Below are 15,961 nucleotides of genomic sequence, written 5' to 3'. Positions count from 1 at the left end.
GCAGACTTTATTTTGGGGGGCTCCAAAATCAGTACAGATAGTGACTGCAGCCATGAAATTATAAGACGCTTACTCCTTGAAAGGAAAGTTATGACCAACCTAGATGGTATATTAAAAAGCAGAGACATTACTTTGCCAACAAAAGTCCGTCTAGTCAAGGCTATGGTTTTTCCAGTAGTCACGTATGGATGTGAGAGTGGGACTATAAAGAAAGGTGAGCTCCGAAGAATTGATGCTTTTGAATTGTGGTGTTAGAGTAGACTCTTGAGAGTCCCTTGGACTGCAAGGAGATCCAACCAGTCCATCCTAAAGGAGATCAGTCCTGGGTGTTCATTGGAAGGACTAATGTTGAAGCTTAAACTCCAATACTTTGGCCAGTTGATGCGAAGAGCTGACTCGTTTGAAAAGACCCTGATGCTGGGAAAGATTGAAGGCAGGGGGAGAAGGGGACGACAGAGGATGAGATGGTTGGATGGCATCACCGACTCAATGGACATGAGTTTAGGTAAACTCCGGGAGTTGGTGATGGAAAGGGTGGCCTGGCCTTCATGGTGTCGCAAAGAGTCGGACACGACTGAGCGACTGAACTGAACTGATATATATATATATGTATATGTATATATAATATATATGAAGAATAAACATTTTAACCTGCAGTAAGAAAAAAGAAAATGATAGTCTTCACTTGGAAAAAAAAGTCAATACTTTGGTAATGTTAACTCAGATAGTAAGTCTTATCTAGGATTGATTTAACATAGAAATTTGAATAAGTCTTTTTGATTATTGATATTAGAACTCAGAAGTTCTATGTTGATTTTTACTATTTCTGTTTAATTCTCTGTGCCATTAGTTATCTGATGTTACTTTTCTGATTTTAAATATGCAAAGAATCCATCTAGCTAATACTGATTAAAAAGTAATTAAAAACAAATGAGACTTCTACATGAAGAAACATTTTCATATTTCATTATAAATTGGTTGGGAAAATCCAAAATCATATATCCATGTTAAACTCTTCTTTAAGATCTCAGATTACTTCTTAGTTTATATCTCATTCATTCTCATAATTGTCCTATGAGGTAAACATGAAACAGGATGACTTAGAAAAATGATTCCTGAAAAATGACACTGTCAAATTAGATTAGAGAACTTTTCAGATTTAAAACTGTGGAGTTGATCAGCAAAACTCAAATGACACAAGTCCTTTTTTCCTTCTCTTTTTAAAAATAAAATATTAGCTTCAAGTTTTTATAATGGTTTATTCCTTTATTTTTCTCTTTTTATATGGTAAAAGAATTTGTAATCTTATAGAGTGGATGGTTTGAGGACATTCTGCCTAATTATTGTACTTGAGTTTGTTTTCTCTATTGTGTAACCTTCCTTGATAACAGATGAAAGAGGTCATACTTCTAGTTACAAGGAAAAGAATTTCTGAAATTGGCAAAGGTGTTTTATTTATTTGGATGAAGTTCACAGAAAGCATGCATCCTGGAATGTAAGCCTTGGGGTAATTTAGACTCTCATTTTTAATAGGTTACATTTTTCCATTTAGTACAAGAAGTCACAAGGAAATAGGCACCTCACTTAAAAAAAAACTTGATACACAGCTATCTAGAAGCACATTAGAATTCATACATTTTCAATTTTGCATTATTATTCTTTTCCTAAGAAATTCCTCTGGAGTGTATAAAAATACATTCGTTTTTACAAAAAATTTACTTCCTCAAAAATGTTTAGTAATATTTCACATATGAAAGAAAACGTGGATGCAATGTTATTGAGACATAGATTTCTAAATCTTCAAATATTCTTTAAATATTACTTAAAAGCCATACCAGAGATCAAACTGCCAACATTTATTGGATCATAGAGAGCTAGGAAATTCCAGAAAAACATCCACCCCCGTTTCATCGACTGTGCCAAAGCCTTTGACTTTGTGGATCATAATAAACTGTGGAAAGTTCTTAAAGAGATGGGAATACCAGACCATCTTACCTTTCTTCTGCGAAACCTGTATGCAGATCAAGAAGCAACAGCTATAACTCTGTATGGAACAAATGACTGGTTCAAGATCAAGAAAGGAGTACTTTAGGCCTGTCTGCTGTCACCCTGTTTGTTTAATCTACACACTGAGCGCATTACTGGAGAAGGCAATGGCACCCCACTCCAGTACTCTTGCCTGGAAAATCCCATGGATGGAGGAGCCTGGTAGGCTGCGGTCCATGGGGTCACTAAGAGTCGGACAACTGAGCGACTTCACTTTTCCTTTTCACTTTCATGCATTGGAGAAGGAAATGGCAACCCACTCCAGTGTTCTTGCCTGGAGAATCCCAGGGACGGCGGAGCCTGGTGGGCTACCGTCTACGGGGTCGCACAGGGTTGGACATGACTGAAGCAACTTAGCAGCAGCAGCAGCAGCAGCAGCAGCAGCAGAGCTCATCATGAGAAATGTCAGACTGGATGAGTACAGGCTGAAATCAAGATAGGCGAGAGAAACATCAACAACCTCAGATATGCAGATGATACCACTTTAATGGCAGAAAGCAGAGGAACTAAAGAGCCTCTTGATGACTGTGAAGGAGGACAGTGAAAGAGCTGGCTTAAAAGTGAGTATTAAAAAAACGAAGATCATGACACCAGGCCCCATTACTGCATGGCAAATAGAAGGGGCAAAGGTGGAAGAAGTAACAGATTTCCTCTTCTTTGGGCTCTAAAATCACTGCAGATGGTGACCGCAGCCATGAAATAAGAAGACGTTTGCTTCATGTCTGGAAAGCAATGACAAACCTAGACAGTGTGTTGAAAAGCAGAGACATTCCTCTGCTGACAAAGGTCTGTATAGTCACGGTTATGGTCTTCATAGTGGTCACATACAGTTGTGCGAACTGGACCGTAAAGAAGGTGGATTGATGCCTTCAAACTGTGGTGCTGGAGAAGACTCCTGAGAGTCCCTTGTACAGAAAGATTAAACCAGTAAATCTTAAGGGAGATCAACCGTGAATACTCAGTGGAATGACTGATGCTGAAGCTGAAATTCCAGTATTTTGGTCATCTGATACGAACAGCTGACTTACTTGAAAAGTCCCTGATGCTGGGAAAGATTGAGGGTAGAAGGAGAAGAGGGAGCCAAAGGATAACATGGCCTCACCGAAGCAATGGACATGACCTTGTGCAAACTTTGGGAAATGGTGAGGGACAGGGAGGCCTGGCGTGCTGCAGTCCATGGGATAACAAAGATTTGGACATGACTGGGTGACTGAACAATTACAAAAATCATAAGGTGCTTCCTTCCAAGGACTGGAGAAAAGGAAAGAGAGGAAGGTAGAGAAGGTGGACAAAGAGGGGAAAAAAAGAGAAAGAGAAAGGAAGAAATGAAAGAAAATGCTGGCACTGGCTGCTACTAAATTCTCGACTCCTAAGTTCCAATATCACAAAAGGTGGTCGTGGTGGTGGTTTAGTTGCTAAGTCGTGTCTGACCCTTGTGACCCCATGGACTGTGGCCTGCCATTTCCATCTCCAGGGGATCTTCCCGACCCAGGAATTGAACACGGGTCACCTGCATTGCAGGCAGATTTTTTACCAACTGAGCTACAAGTAATAAATATAAAAGGATAAGAAAAGTTGCAGATAAACTACCAGAAGTGCTTATTATGCCAGATGAGAAATGAAAATCAAATATTCAAAAGATACCCATTTGCAGCCTTAAGACCAAAAAGACAAGATTCAGAATCTGCTGTGAAAAATCACTTCTCTAGTGGAAACTGATCCAGGCAGTTCTGATCCACTGTACCTTCTGGGTTTGTAACTTCACAGAAGGCAAATATGAGTATATTTTAAAGATTCACTTTCTTTGTTTTTGTTCCAAACTGACTTAATAAATACTCACTTAGGTAGCCAGACTATTTAATTTGCCTGATCATGGCAAAACTAAACTGATGGACCATCTTTTTTGGTAACAGAAACAGAATGTTGGTATATTAAATTGTTAAGGGTACCAAATTTTAAACTTTCAAAACTATAACAGGTTTCAAAAATGACAGGGACAAAATGAATATTCTAATTGCTGGAATGAGTAAATCATTTTGCTTTTTTCTGAGTCATTTTAAAGGTAATGATGATGCTTTATCATAATTGAAAATGCTTGTTCTGTTCCCCCAAAAACTGCACGGACACATTTTATGATATTTTGTCCTACATTGTAATCTTTATTTTATAAAATATTTGTATCAGTGAAAACATTTTTATGTATTTATTTTAAATTAGTTTATTTATCTATTTTTTAACTTTACAATATTGTATTTGTTTTGCCATACATTGACATGAATCCACCATGGGTGTACATGTTTTCCCCTTTCAGAAGTGAAAACATTTTTAAATAAGTTGATACAGAATCTAGTTCATCAATGTATTAGGCTTATCTTTGTTACTTTTAGAACTAGAGATATTAACAATGCCCTTTGGAATTGTATTCCTGAAGAACAAGATAATGTTTGTGAATTGAATGCATGAATATGATACATCTATATTAAACAAATAACAGAACATAAGCATGCTAATGAAAATTAACAACTTGAATGTCAGTATATTTATTCACAGTGATCTTGCTATTACATGCAATATCAAAACACTTCAAAACCAAAAAAGTCTTCATTTCATGCTACTCATAAAAAGTACTTCACCTCATATTAATTTATAACCACACACAATTTTCCTAACACCATTTTGGCAATTAATCAGATTTGGCTAAAAGTTTCACTTAGCTGTTTCTGAAAATTAAACAAAATCTCACTGCCTCAAAATCTGTCTCAAAATCTCACTCCCTCTCAAAATCTCACTGCCATTGAGGATAGGAAAAAATAAATATATATCTAAGGAATTTAAATTCAATTTATATCATATACATAAATTATAAATAAAAGTCCGAGAACAGTTTTGAGCACCAATAGCATCATTTTCATAAACGAACCATCTTATGATGATATTTACTCTGGTGAGGAATGACACCCATTAGTTTGTTCAGCATGTTTGTTCTTAAAAATCATTTACATGCAGAATATAATTATACCTCATAAAAGACAAAAGATATGTACGTATATATACCTATACACATCATACAGCCATGACTATGTGTATGTATCATTATTAAATATGAAATACCATTGAGACATGAGCAAAGAAGAGTTGTTTTTCTGGTCACATTTCTATTACAGACATTATTACTTCATTAAATATTTATAACTACAGTTATTATTTGTAGGACATAGTTTAGAGTATACCCAATTGTGTTAACTAATGTGCATGTATACAACATATACATTTTGCATGCTTTGTATCTGTTTTGATGACTGTTGCTTTGCCTATTTTGATGAGTATCCTCTTTATTACTAAAAAAGAAAAAATTGTTATGGAAGCAATTATATGTTCTCAGTACTTCTATTTTATCCTGGGTAGATTGATGTTAGTGGACTATTTTAATTACTATCTCTCCCACATTCTGCTCTTAGATAGCTATTGTCATACTGTTCTCTCTACCTTTATCAGCCTGATACTGCTCTCTAGTTTATTATGATATTCTTCCAGTTGAATTTTACAAGCATACATATGGTTATTAGATAATAATGAAAAACTACTTTTTAATCATACAGTGTGGCTCCTTGAGTCAGGTACCAAGACTTCATTATTTTCTGTAAAGTGCCTGTGATGTTGTTCATAATAGCATGTCTTGAGCTGTGAAAAAATGTTATGCATGCATACAGGCAGTCAATTACATCCTTCCTGACCCTTCCTCTTCCTACCTGGGGCAAGTGTTTTCCTCCTACACATTCTGACTACACGAAACTTTCAAAAATACTGCCCCACTTAGTGAGCTGATACAAGAGTAGAGACTATTTTCTTACCCCCACCCCATCCTCTCACACAAACATGCACTGAACTGCATCCTCCACTTAGCTCCTGCTTCTTGTTTCTCACAGTTCAGTTTATTTCAACTCAAGCAATAGTGTTTTAGGTGTACCCAAAGATTATTTCAGCCATTCATACCTTCTTCCCTTTTATAACATAATTACCTGGGAGAGGAGGGATCTTTAACTTCCTATATTTGTAAACTACTGTGCACTAGAAGGTAACCAAAAATGTACTGAGAACCATAAGGAATAGTAATAGTAATATATATTTAAAGAATTAAAATCACCTACATTTCAGAGTTAAATATCAACAATTTCAATCGCCTTTAAACATACCCCAAAATTTCTATACAAACATTTTTACCTCCTATCTTAAAATGTACTTACATGTCAGCATAAAGGTAAGTGTGTAAATAAATTATCATTAATACTTCAATAAAGTGGTAATAAATAAACTCTTGTTAAAATGATCCTGTTCTAACAATTCGATTGAAAAATCTGTACTACCCGGATTATGTCAGGTGACTGGTAATACACTGACACTTTTGGTAATCTAGAGAAGGCTGAGATTCCAGGGGTGAGTCCTCCACTCCAATGTTCTTGCCTGGAGAATCCTAGGGACGGTGGAGCCTGGTGGGCTGCTGTCTATGGGGTCGCACAGAGTCGGACACGACGGAAGCGACTTAGCAGCAGCAGCAGTACCACATTAGCCTTGGGATCCTGGGAAACTCACTTAGGCTTTCAGAGTCCTACTTCTCTCATATGTAAAGGCTGTAGCATGGAGCTCAATAGAAGCTATTAATAGCTATAACCAGTTATATTGGCATTTGTCAGTAAAATATAGCATCTGTAGTTTATATTTCAAAAGCTTGATATAAGAATTAAAGATACACTGGGTAGAAGCAGTATAAACTATAATGAACTGTACAAATATAATTATTGGTTTTACAGGTTGGGTAAATGGCCTTTTGTGGGTTGACCCCTCACTAATCCATTCTTACTCTACCTAAGGGAGTCATCTTTCTAATATCAACAGTCTTATCACTGTAATTCAGCTACTCAATATCTACCAATGGTTCTTTTTTGGTTAACAGAACAAAGTCCATACCTTTGACATCTTGACTTAATTTCCACTGATCCCTCAACTAATATATATTGTGATATATAGTCAGCATGAAATAACTGGAGCTCCTTAAAACAAACAAACAAGCAAACAAAACACATGTTCAACTTCTAGGCCTTTGTTCCAGCTGATTCCTTTTGCCTGACTTCTCTTTGTCACTTTGTTGATCTTAATGTGTGTGTTAGTCGCTTGTGACCCTATGGACTGTAGCCGACCAGGCTCCTCTGTTCATGGAATTCTCCAGACAAGAATACTGGAATGGGTTGCCATTTCCTTCTCCAGGAGATATTCTGACCCAAGGATTGAACCTGGGTCTCCTGCATTGCAGGCAGATTCTTTATCACTGAGCCACCAGGGAAGCTCACCTTAATAAGTTGATCTTAACAAAGATCTTCATCAAGTTGATCTTAATAAAACAAATTTATCCTCAATTCTGAGTGTAAATGTCACCTCCATTTGCAGAGTTCCTTGCAGTTGATTATACATTTCAAATTTACCTCTTCTAATACCTTTTATAACACTGTGTCAAATTATTAATATAATTCTGTGACTGACCTCAGATATACTAGAAATCAAGGTCAATTTCCTATTTATAATTTTAACCCAAGGGCGTAGCAGTATCTGATAAGCAGAGGCCTTATGGTCAAACACAGTGAGTAATAATACAGGCACTGGGATGAGACAGACTTGGGTTCAAGTCTTGGCTCCTCTACTTATTTGCTGTGGCACTTGAGATTTTCACTTAACTTTCTTAAGACTCTATTTCTTTACAGATAAAATGGGAATAATAATGGATGAAGGTGTTATGCTAATTAATATATTGGACTAAGTGCACAGTAAATATTAACTATCCTGATGATGATGATAATGATAATAATCATGGACATAATAAATACTTGTTTAATAAAAAGAGAATTAATGAGATAAAATCACTACTATTAAAACTTGTTTCTGTGGGACTGTGTAATCCAAAGTCTAAATAACTTATTCAAAACTAGCTCTTGGAACAGAATACATTTAGTAAGGTTGGGTTATTATCGTGATATTTATTTGGGAGGTTTTGAGGGAGACAAATTTTATAAAGATAATGAAAGTGAAAATCAGTTGTGTCCGATTCTTAGTGATTTCATGGACTATACAATCCATGGAATTCTCCAGGCCAGAAAACTGCAGTGGGTAGCCTTTCCCTTCTCCAGGGGATCTTTCCAACCCAGGGATCCAACCCAGGTCTCCAGCATTGCAGGCAGATTCTTTACCAGTTGAGTCACAAGGGAAGCCCAAGAATACTGGAGTGGGTAGACTATCCTTTCTCTAGTGGATCGTCCCAATCCAGGAGTCAAACTGGGGTCTCCTGCATTGCAGGTGGATTCTTTACCAACTGAGCTATCAGGGAATGAAGATGATATTTATAATGCCAAAAAACAACAATTTTCATTGCTCAAAATGTAGGCATCCTCTGTAACAAAAAATCTGTCCAATGATTTCATAGTGGTCTACTAACAATCTTAGAGAAAAATAAGGAAAGATGGGAAGCTCTTTAGAGATGAGAAAAAGGCAACAAGATGATTCATGCCCAAAATATAACCTAGATGATTCAGAAGTTAAAAATGCTTTAATTCCAAAAATCAGAGTAAATGTATTTACTGAAAAAAAAGTGTCAAATCTGTCAGTGAATTAATAAAAGGTGAAAAAGATGAAAATCACTGATTGAACAATTTAAGAGGATATTATAAACCTCAAATAGTGAATATCAACACAAGTGAATATGTACCATTCTTTAAATAAGAAGGGAATTTAAGAAGAATTTTAAAAGAAAAAAATTCCCATTAAAAATTGTGTTCTATTTAAAAATGAAGTGCAGGGCCAAAGGTCTTGAAATATTTTTATTTTTCAATGGAAAATGTTTTCTGCCCTTCAGCTGGCTATTGACTTAACTGCAGGGGGAAGAAACAACTACATTGAATAATAGAAGATGTGTTTTTAAAAGAAATCATTAAAAACATGACTATGAACTGGTTGACTGATGAGGGTCCAAATTGTGAAAAATTACTAATGTTAATGATGGTAATCATGACAGTTGAAAAGTATCTAAAGAACAAAAAGGCAACACTGCTTATAAAGTACTCTGGTACAATTTGCAATGATTAGTGGAAAAACACACTAATATGTCTGATGCCGTATTTTGAAGGTCACTCAACTGTCAACTTGCCATAATGCCATTCAATTAAATACACAATAAAAATTCAAGATTATTTACGGAAAGAGTTTTGTAGTGCTTGTACAATAGTAAATTACAAATCCTGGCTGTATATACAAGCAGAAATGCCTGATCTAATGTACCATTAAGCAACTGTCGCTTTGCTCCACATTTTTTAAACGTTAAACTAATTATGATGAGGTCTGGCCTTACTATATACTGCATATTTAATCTTTTTTAAAAGCCTATCAAGTTGAATCATAAGATGCAACTTGTTTATGCTATATGCAAACACACGCAATATTAACAATGTACAATATGCTGGCTTAATTAGAAAAAGTTCATGTTATCTTAAATACATTTAGGAGTGTTAACACAAAGTTCTAATTTGAATTTGCCATTTAATTATATTTTAAAACTAATTTATCTAACTTGGAACTTTTTTTTTTTCTTGCTTTCTCCCACAGAGAATTTTGCCCTATTGACCTAGTTAAACTGCTGCTGCTAAGTCGCTTCAGTCGTGTCCGACTCTGTGCCACAACATAGACGGCAGCGCACCAGGCTCCCCGGTCCCTGGGATTCTCCAGGCAAGAGCACTGGAGTGGGTTGCCATTTCCTTCTCCAATGCATGAAAATGAAAATGACAGTGAAGTCGCTTAGTCGTGTCCGACTCTTAGCGACCCCATGGACTGCAGCCTACCAGGCTCCTCGGTCCATGGGATTTTCCAGGCAAGAGTACTGGAGTGGGGTGCCATTTCTAAATTCAACTAAAAATGAAAGAGAATAAAGATTGAGTAAAGACTGAGGAAAGAAGAGGCATGGTAATGATGGAGACCACAGATAAGAAATCACTTAAATTTGATTATCGGATGGTGTTCTGTTCATCAAGCCAACAGGCTAAATAGTAACCTCAAAAGGAACTTTCCTGGAGTTCTTTCTCTGGGCTTTAGCCTAAAGTTCCATAAACGAGATCTACTATTTCAGAATAGAATATATTTCAAAAAATTTTTTTTCTATCTCTCCAGGGTATATGTCCAGAGTACACAGGATAAAAAATTCAAATCTCTTAATGGTATTCTCAAATTTAGATACTCAAGTACTAAGGAAGGTATCTAAATGCAACATATATGGATATAGCCTGGTCTTCATGAATTCTCTGTGCTTTTTTCCCTAAAAGTACTGACTTTGCTCTCTGCAACCTACTTTTCCAGCTTAAGTTCAAGAACAATCTACCCAAACTATTGGGTTGGCCAAGAGTTCATTCAGATTTTTCCATGCCATTTTATGGAACTACTTTCTAACCAACCCAATAAGATATGCATGGAATCATCAAAAACCCATAATCAAGTACAAATTTTGACCTGCAAAGCTCAAATTTATTGTTTAGTTAATTAAGCTTTTTTTCTTTTCTTTTTTTTTTTTACCAATAGCATGAAATCAAGCAGTATAAAGTAAGACAACTTAATTTCTAGATTAGAAAAAAAAGCTGTCATATCAGACCTTAATATTAAAATACACAACAAAAGAGGTAATAAACATTGTTTACCTTCACAAATTGTGACACCATTTCCTGAATATCCAATGTTGCAATAGCAGCCTTCAGCTCCATTCCGAATTTCACATTTTGCATTTGGGTGACAAGGCGTCTTGATACAGTTTTGAGTGCAGCAACAATTCAGCAAAGTGGAAAAACCCACTAAGGAAAGTAGAGAATACACCTTTTCAAAAAGAAAAACCTTCTTCCATTGTTGAATTAGACAATATATACAATAATATCCTTCTTTTTTTTCCCATCTAGATAAATACTTTATGAGAATTTTCCAAAGGAGAATTTAGGTAAATAACAGGGCACAAGCAGGAATTAACACTTTTCTTCATTCTCAACTTTTATCAAGTAAACCTCAACCAAGTTGAAATGTAGTAAACAACCTGGCTTTATAAAGAAAACAGTATTCTAACATCACTGGACCTTTCACCCTGAGGTGAGATACTTTTAAAGGTAGTTGCATGACTGTAAAACAATATCCGTACCCTGGGAATGACTCTGTGCAGAAAGAAATCAAGGTGAACTGAGTTATCTGGGTCTTTTCAAAGTTAAATCTGTGTTGTTTTAAGGTGAAAAACAACATATCATACCATCCAGGAGGACAAATGCAATTAATGTTTTTTTTTTTCTGTGTTCTAAAGATCTTTTAAAATTCTGCCTTTTCCATAATAAAGTTTCTTTAACATTTTCTTCCATTGGAGGGGGGAAAACACCCAACTCAATGTACTTGTCAAAGACTGAATTTCCAGAAACGGGACGCCATTCAAACATGACTAAAAACATGCAGCATTAAGAGAGTACAAGCCTTTATTTCAGAGTTCTTGTAAACAAAGTTGGCAATGGTATTTTGTGGGCTGTTAGGAAAAGATAAGGAAAAGCGTAGGACGTTCCTTTTTTTATTGTTGTCCTAGGCCTTCTCAAGACAAGCCTGCTTGGGATGGACAGTTATGAATCACGCAAGTCATTATTCTGAAAACAGTCATCCGAGATAAATGGGTCTTATCTGGTAACAAGAGATTCTTAAACATTCAATTATAAATCCCAGCTTCACGTAGGGCTGTATATAGTGTCTAAACTAGAATTAATTTGGCTTCAAAGATGTGATTTATTATCTTTCTGCACAGTATCATCAAATTGGTCATTTTAAAGAAACTCAAAGTCTGGGCCAGCAGTCCCCTTGAAACAAGGCCAGGAAACCTCTCACAAGTGTTAATGGTTTGAAGTTCCCAGATTTTTTGAGGGACGAACCGAAGAAAAGTCAAAGTCTGGGACTTTGGCGACTTGGTCAGCAGGAACAAAGAGATGACTTAGTTCCTGGGTACTGAATATCGAACCCCAGCGTTGAAAGGCCAAGGAAAAAAACATCCTGGGAAGGGCTTTTTCAGTTCTCCCAGGAGTCTTGGCGAAATGCACTTGGCCCGTGAGTACCACCTTGGAAATACCATACTCCCTACAGGTGCTGGTCCGGGGCAGCCCTGGCCGCCGGGCACAGGCACTTACCTAGGAGCGGGAGGAGTCTCATTGGCGGCGCCGCGGTGGTGGCGGTGGCGGTGGCGGTGGCGGAGGCGCGGGCGGAGCGATGGGACCAGCGGCCCGAGTACCTGGGACGCGGCGGAGCGGGCGCGCCAGGCTCCTGGCTAGGGCCCGCGTGACGCGGCCGCTTCCTCCCGCCACTTTCCGGCCTCTTTTGTGTGAGTGCGTGTGTCCAGCGCTGAGTCTGCAGGCCACGTCCGGACCCGGCCCCTACGCCACCCTGACCTCCTCCCGGCCGCGGGGCTGCCAACCCCGTGCGCTCCGTGGAGTTGCGGAGGGATTTTGTCCCGTTCCCGGGCGCAGAGTCCCGGGCGCAGAGTCCCGGCCGCAGACCTCCAAGACAATGCGCTCCTGATGTCTGCGGAGCTTCCCCGCCGAAAGAACATCCAGAACTCCCTAGATCTCAGGGGATCCTTCCTACAACCTCAGTTCCCAAGTCACGTCTTTTTTTTTTTTTTTTTCTCCCTTCACTAACACTTTCCCCTAAAGAGCTGTGGGTCTAGAAGTAGGCTGGAAACTTGGCTCCAAACAACAGGGCCTGGATTCCCAGCTTTCAGTCCACACCTTGTGGGAACTCAGGATTCCATAGTGAAGAATAAAAAATACTCTATCTTGCCTACAGGTTAGGCTTGTGTCTAAAATGAGTAAATAACAAGCAAACCAAAACCACAAGTGTCAAGAATTAAATGTTTACGAAGTACAAAATTACCTTTTCCACTTTCAACTAAAATTTACCCCTCTGCTCACCAGTCACCTCTCCTGAACCCCTGGTGCATTATATATAGCTTTCCTTACATGTTACTGTGTATGAGTTGACTACATAGATTCAGATCATTTAGGTTGAAACAAGGAAACAGTTTTAGTGTAAAAGTTAAACATAACTGTCAGGTGAGGCTGATCTATAAGACAGAAAGCAGATAAGTAGTTCCTCGAGGTTGGAGTGGAGTGTGGGATTGACTGCAGGGAGGCACAGAGGGAAATGTGAGATAATGGGAATATTCTGCGTTTTGATTGGTATGGTGGTTACCCAAATGCATGGGTTTGTCAGGAGTCATCTCTTAAAATTTGTGCATTTTATCACGTATAAATTATACCTCAATAAAGTAGTATAAAGAAATGACTGGTCTTTGTGTCTCAGACACCAGTCATTTTACCTTTTAACAGTTGGGCACACCTCTGCTTACTTAACTTATATGCAAAGTGGTGTTGGAGAAGACTCTTGAGAGTCCCTTGGACTGCAAGGAGATTTAACCAGTCCATCCCAAAGGAGATCAGTCTGAGTGTTCATTGGAACAACTGATGTTGAAGCTGAAACTCCAGTACTTTGGCCATCTGATGCGAAGAGCTGACTCATTTGCAAAGACCCTGATGCTGGGAAAGATTGAAGGCAGGGGAAGGGGATAATAGAGAATGAGATGGTTGGATGGCATCACTGACTCAATGGACATGAGTTTGAGTAAACTCTGGGAGTTGGTGATGGACGGGGAGGCCTGGCATGCTGCAGTCCATGGGGTTGGCAAAGAGTTGGACACAACTGAGAGACTAAACTGTATACTACTATACTATATATAGACATATTTCCTTGGCTTTCAACTCTTTTTCTGAACTCTTTTCTAGCTAAATTCTATTCCTACAAAAAGCTCTTGAGTATGGTTCCAGAATAAATGAGGAACAGAAGTGTGGTGTGATTTGCTTGAAATCACACAGTATCTTAAGTGACTGGTTAGATTCAATCCCAGGCTCTTTTGTTTCTGAACCACTGCTTTTAGTCACTCTGCTATATTCTTTATATAGCAGTATCACCCTGAGAAGGCTACTGCAAAAATGAGTAGTCATCATTTACAATTACCCAGGGAGTCTGGAAAGGTGATTTAAATGCCCTAAATACCACAAATATAATTTTTGGACTTTATTCTGCTGTTAATTGGTTTTCTTTGAAGATTCCTTTTTTTTTTTTTTTCTTTTTAAAACTAGACAGTGATTCAGTGAATAAAACTCTGGCATCAGTCTGAATGAGGGATGTTATGGAGACATCAAAGGCTGAGAAGCCGGAGTAGTCCAGGAAATAGACTACAACTGCCTGAACCAGGATAGGAATATTCAGGTGGGGGAGATAGGGACAGATTGGAGAAAGAATTAAAGGAAATTGACATCTGGTGGACTTGCTAAGGCTGAGGGATAGGTTTAAGACGGAGAGTGTGAATGTCTTCTACATGTGTGGACAGAAACAGAAACCACAGCTGAAATTCACAAAAGGAAGAAAGATAAGATGAAGAGTGGCTTTGAAGGGGAAAAAGTAACAAACCTGGTTTTATAAGGTAAAATTTGAGGTATTCCAATGACCCGATCCATTGGTGGAAAGCTAGTTTTTCCAAAGTTGTTGCATCATACTTGTCATATGCAGTCATTGGGTGTACTCATCATTTGAAAGACGTAAATGTATAAATATATTATTTCCAGAGACAAGTTACAAACTGAAACACAGTACTTGCTTTTAAAATCACTATCATAAATTAGTTTGCTCCATAGATCATCTGCACATGCTTACTCTTAATTTTTATAATAAAGATAATAGAAGGCAGCCAAGTGTATGTATTGCTTAACAATTAACAAAAATTAGCTAAAATGCAATTAAAATATTCTTCAAACTTTTTCCTTTACATGTGTTTTTATTAAAAAAAGTTTATTCATTTACTTTTTATCAAGAAAATACAGGAGAGCAAAAAGTAAGCATGAAGTATTTAATGATGCTCATAGTTTTAAGATTATTCTTTTTAATCAAATTAAAATTTACTACTTGAAAAAGTCTATATCCATAAGAAATAAATATAATAACAATAATTTTGAATCTGTTGTCTTTATGTTAATGAAAAATATTTAGAATTTTCAATCCAAACATTTTAATTGTGAGAGAAAATCATAGTTTAAAGAAATATTCTCAAAGAAATATAGGACCTTAAGCTTAAACTTTTGTCAGCACTCTTTATTTGGGTACCACTGAGACATGTCTAGTGTTTTGAAAATTTAACAATCCCTTAAAGCTTGATTTTGGCCTAAATAAAACACATGGAAGTAAAATCATTTTAAGCTGCCTACCTGATTGTGGTTTTAATACACTAGTACAAACATTCATCCTACAATGTGAGATCTTATCAAATCCATGATTAGTTCTATCTTGGGTCTGTCTGTAAGGTGCCAAATTAAACAGGATTTCCTTGAAAGATTCTTGGTCAGGTTGAAGCTTGCTATGGATAGTATTTACTGTGAAAGACCTGGGTTTAGCTCTAACTTTTATCATGAATAGATTGTTTAACCTATTTGGGGACCAGTTTACCCACTGTTACATGCAAATAACAATGCTTGCCTTAGTAGATCATAGTGGGTTGTTAAAGTCATTAACATACATTTCAGAACTATTGGGTATTTGATACCTTTAATATTTAAAGCATCAAATATAGGAAAATATTACACAACGGAAATGAAGTCCTTTCCCATAAATGTATTTGCCGTGCCCACAGTGACTAACACAAGAAATACACCTGGCTTCTGGTCCCCCTTCATGAGACCCCTGGGATACTGATTCCTCACCTGGGTGTTGATAGTGTGACTGAATTCTAAGTGTTTGGCCAACTCTGACTATTTCTTAGAATATCATCATT

The 15,961-nt window shown here is 37.3% G+C and overlaps 1 protein-coding gene across 2 annotated transcripts in view; it reads right to left on the bottom strand.

Annotated features, from left to right (window-relative positions):
- The window catches only part of ADGRL4 (adhesion G protein-coupled receptor L4), a 132,632-nt gene extending 119,882 nt beyond the window's left edge, over window positions 1-12,750 (bottom strand). The window contains exons 1-2 of one of the 2 annotated variants that reach the window (XR_014054836.1): window positions 12,270-12,740; window positions 10,770-10,919 (exon numbers count right to left, since the gene is read on the bottom strand). Coding sequence is in view for 1 of the 2 variants with exons in the window: in XM_081493890.1 (XP_081350016.1) it covers window positions 10,770-10,919; window positions 12,270-12,291 (172 nt within the window). In the remaining variant the exon portion in view is untranslated. Of the gene's footprint in view, window positions 1-10,769; window positions 10,920-12,269 lie in introns of both variants that reach the window. The other variant, XM_081493890.1, reaches the window with a different exon arrangement.
- Window positions 12,751-15,961: the final 3,211 nt, after the last annotated feature.

The sequence above is a fragment of the Giraffa tippelskirchi genome, chromosome 5 (assembly GCF_054371585.1).
Source record: "Giraffa tippelskirchi isolate mGirTip1 chromosome 5, T2T-mGirTip1v1.2.pri, whole genome shotgun sequence".
NCBI lineage: Eukaryota > Metazoa > Chordata > Mammalia > Artiodactyla > Giraffidae > Giraffa > Giraffa tippelskirchi.
Note: the sequence above shows the minus strand (reverse complement) of the source record. Positions and strands in the feature narration are given on the sequence as shown.